The following is a 3,152-nucleotide window of genomic DNA, read 5'->3' as shown; positions in this document are numbered from 1 at the left end:
GATCGGTTACGAAACCACCGGCGACAATCTTAGATCGGCCAACTTTCTAAGATTGTTGTAAAGGGAAAATAGGGGCAAAAAATTGTGTAGTATGAACTACTGCATTAGGTGGTCAGATGTGCTCATCTTCTCTATTTAAATCTAGTGATTACTGAAGGGCACATACAGACTTCATAATCTGCACTCTTTTGGTTGAATGCAGTATTTATTTTTTTTCACTTTGGCTTTATGTTGTTTAGTTTTTATTTAAATACGTTTTTTGTTAATGGAGACTGAGAATCCATTTTTGTTTTTAGTTGTTTTGTTAATTTAGTTTATCAGTTCCAGTGTTATGTGATCTTTTGAAAATAAAGTGCATCTATCTATGGCAGGAAATCGCATGCATTATTAGTCATTTCCATTAAATCAGTATCAAAAGGTCTTGAAACAATATTATAGTTTATCGCAATAATTTTTAGACAATCTCTCAGCAAAATTTGTTATCATGACAGGCCTAGTTTACTCCATATGTTCATCATAATTCTATAATGCTTGATAACTTCCTGCTTTGTTGGAAAGAAAATGTTTGTAATTTGTAGGTTTGGAGCCCTTTCGGATTGGCCCATACACCAACTTTGTGAACATTGGTGAGCGCTGCAATGTGGCTGGGTCACGCAAGTTTGCCAAACTGATCATGGCTGGACAATATGAGGTTATTATGATCGTTATTATTTCTTAGATTGTAATAAAATCACCACTGTTCCACCTCAGGAGATAGGTTTGTTGTCAGTGGGTTCTTCTGTGTTTTGTCTTCAGGAAGCTCTGAGCATTGCCAAGGCCCAGGTGGAGATGGGAGCCCAGGTCCTGGACATCAACATGGATGAGGGCATGCTGGACGGTCCGGCTGCCATGGCTCGCTTTTGTAACTTTGTAGCCTCTGAACCTGATATTGCACGGGTAAGACAGTCAAATGAATTCATTTTCTTTCTAATTTTTTCCATGTTTAGCAGAATTCTGTTTTTAGGAACAGTGAAATACATAACCTAATTCATCAGATGCCCATAAGTGACCCTGGCATATAGAACAACCATCTTTACTGTGCCTTATTGTTAGGTGTTCTGAGTTAAAGAGAAGGTATAGAGCTGATCTGTTTCACTTGCTGATCATATGTCCGACATTTGTTTATTTACACTTTCAGAACCATCCTACCTGTTTAATGAGGAACTGAATGACCTTGCTCCATATTTCATGAGCTCCTCAGGGTTCTAGAAGTCTTGTTTTTGGTCCTGCAGGTTCCTCTGTGCATCGACTCATCCAACTTTTCAGTGATTGAGGCTGGGCTGAAGTGCTGTCAGGGCAAGTGCGTGGTGAACAGCATCAGCCTGAAGGAAGGGGAGCAGGACTTCCTGCTTAGAGCTGCCACTGTGAAGCGCTATGGAGCTGCTGTGGTGGTCATGGCCTTTGATGAGGAGGGACAGGTGAGGCCAAAGTATTCAGCCAACACACACACACGCGCGCGCGCACACACACACACACACACACACACACACACACACACACACATACTGTCTACAAATAATATTATAATCATAAAATTATATGTCAACATATGGTTATGGATGATTTAGTTTGTCTGTGATTGTGGCTCCCACACAGCTACAATTACTAGTGCAAACATTTTATGACCTTTCTTGCAGGATCACAGTTTGAGTGTTTTGCTTTATACTCTCTGCTACAGTTGCCTTCTGGTCCAGCAGTGCAGACGTAGCTAAGTTCAATGGTGTTATAGTAGTTAGACATTTACGGTGTAAAACACTGATTTTAATTACTAAGTTATGTAATATTGCACCTCTTCAGCGGTGTATGGAATGCTGTCTACCAGAAAATAGAACATACATTTCTAACAAAGCCATAAATACCATAAATAAGGAGCAGCAATACAGAGAAAAGTTCTGTCAGGAAATAAACCCATCCTGGACTGACTTCAACAATGGCTGTTTCTATTGACCATAAAATTGCCATTTAGCTTAAAGAAAACACTTTAAGCAATTTAAAATAACTTGCCAGGATGAGGTGGGTTTTTTTTTTGACTATCAAAATTTATTTACTTTGCTAAACTGCAATGGAAACACTTTTTTCGCATTTCACAAGTAATATGATCAACAACCATGTTGATGTTGTCACTGATGCAGGAAGAAGACGACGACAGGAAGTAGTTGTTACAGTTCTGTGGACACAATCAGACAAAATATATCAGTCAGAGATGGCTGACGCATATGTGGAGTTTTATTGATCTGTGCTTGGAGCAACAACACGAAGTGAATGTCTCCGCTCCACAACGAATCAATGAAAGCAAACTGATTTTTTTTGTTCCATTTTTCATAATTAGAAGAGAAACCTTTAGTTAGTCAATCTAACTTCATGCAGGACATGCAGGATGTTGCTAACAACAGTTAGACCTAAGTCTAACTGGATGAGAAGTTTTCTTCATTGGGATTAATGTGGACAGTTTTCCTCCTGCCTAATACACTGTGTTCTTTTTATCAGACATACACTGTGCCATCATAGCAATGATATTGAAAGATGACATTTTCATTGGACGAAAGGTCTGAGCAATAATCAGTAACTGCTGGTGGTGTGCAGTTACTGATTAATGTGCTGTGATTTCAGGCCACAGATACGGAACGGAAGGTGGAGATCTGCACCCGGGCCTACAACCTCCTGGTCAGTAAGGTCAGCTTTGATCCTAACGACATCATCTTTGACCCCAACATCCTCACCATTGGCACTGGCATGGAGGAACACAATGACTACGCTGTGAACTTCATCAGGGCCACCAAGTTTATCAAGGTAACAAGATCAATCGAAGACAAAAGGTCTGCAGTCAGGTTGTGCCCCTCTGGTCCATACAGCAGCTTTCTGTACCACCAGCAGACGTTGGAGACGTAGATCTGTCTTCTAGCACTTTAACTTGGTGCTTTTAGAAAAAAGCAGAGTGCAAAACTTTCTTGATTTTTATGAAGAATCCTTCATTGCATCATCATTTCCAGAGGTCCACAGTCGTCCCCAGACCAGAACCAGACCAGAACCAGAACCAGAACAGAACCAGAACCAGAACAGAACCAGAACAGAACCAGAACCAGAACAGAACCAGAACAGAACCAGAACCAGAA

The 3,152-nt window shown here is 40.4% G+C and overlaps 1 protein-coding gene across 1 annotated transcript in view; it reads left to right on the top strand.

Annotated features, from left to right (window-relative positions):
* mtr (5-methyltetrahydrofolate-homocysteine methyltransferase) overlaps window positions 1-3,152 on the top strand; it is a 28,848-nt gene that overhangs the window by 9,244 nt on the left and 16,452 nt on the right. The window contains exons 13-16 of the mRNA XM_007575580.2: window positions 579-691; window positions 796-936; window positions 1,272-1,457; window positions 2,650-2,829. Of these exons, the coding sequence (XP_007575642.1) occupies window positions 579-691; window positions 796-936; window positions 1,272-1,457; window positions 2,650-2,829 (620 nt within the window). The remainder of the gene's footprint in view (window positions 1-578; window positions 692-795; window positions 937-1,271; window positions 1,458-2,649; window positions 2,830-3,152) is intronic.

Source organism: Poecilia formosa, unplaced genomic scaffold, assembly GCF_000485575.1.
Source record: "Poecilia formosa unplaced genomic scaffold, Poecilia_formosa-5.1.2 Scaffold382, whole genome shotgun sequence".
Taxonomy (NCBI): Eukaryota; Metazoa; Chordata; class Actinopteri; order Cyprinodontiformes; family Poeciliidae; genus Poecilia; species Poecilia formosa.
This window is presented reverse-complemented; position numbering and strand designations above follow the sequence as displayed.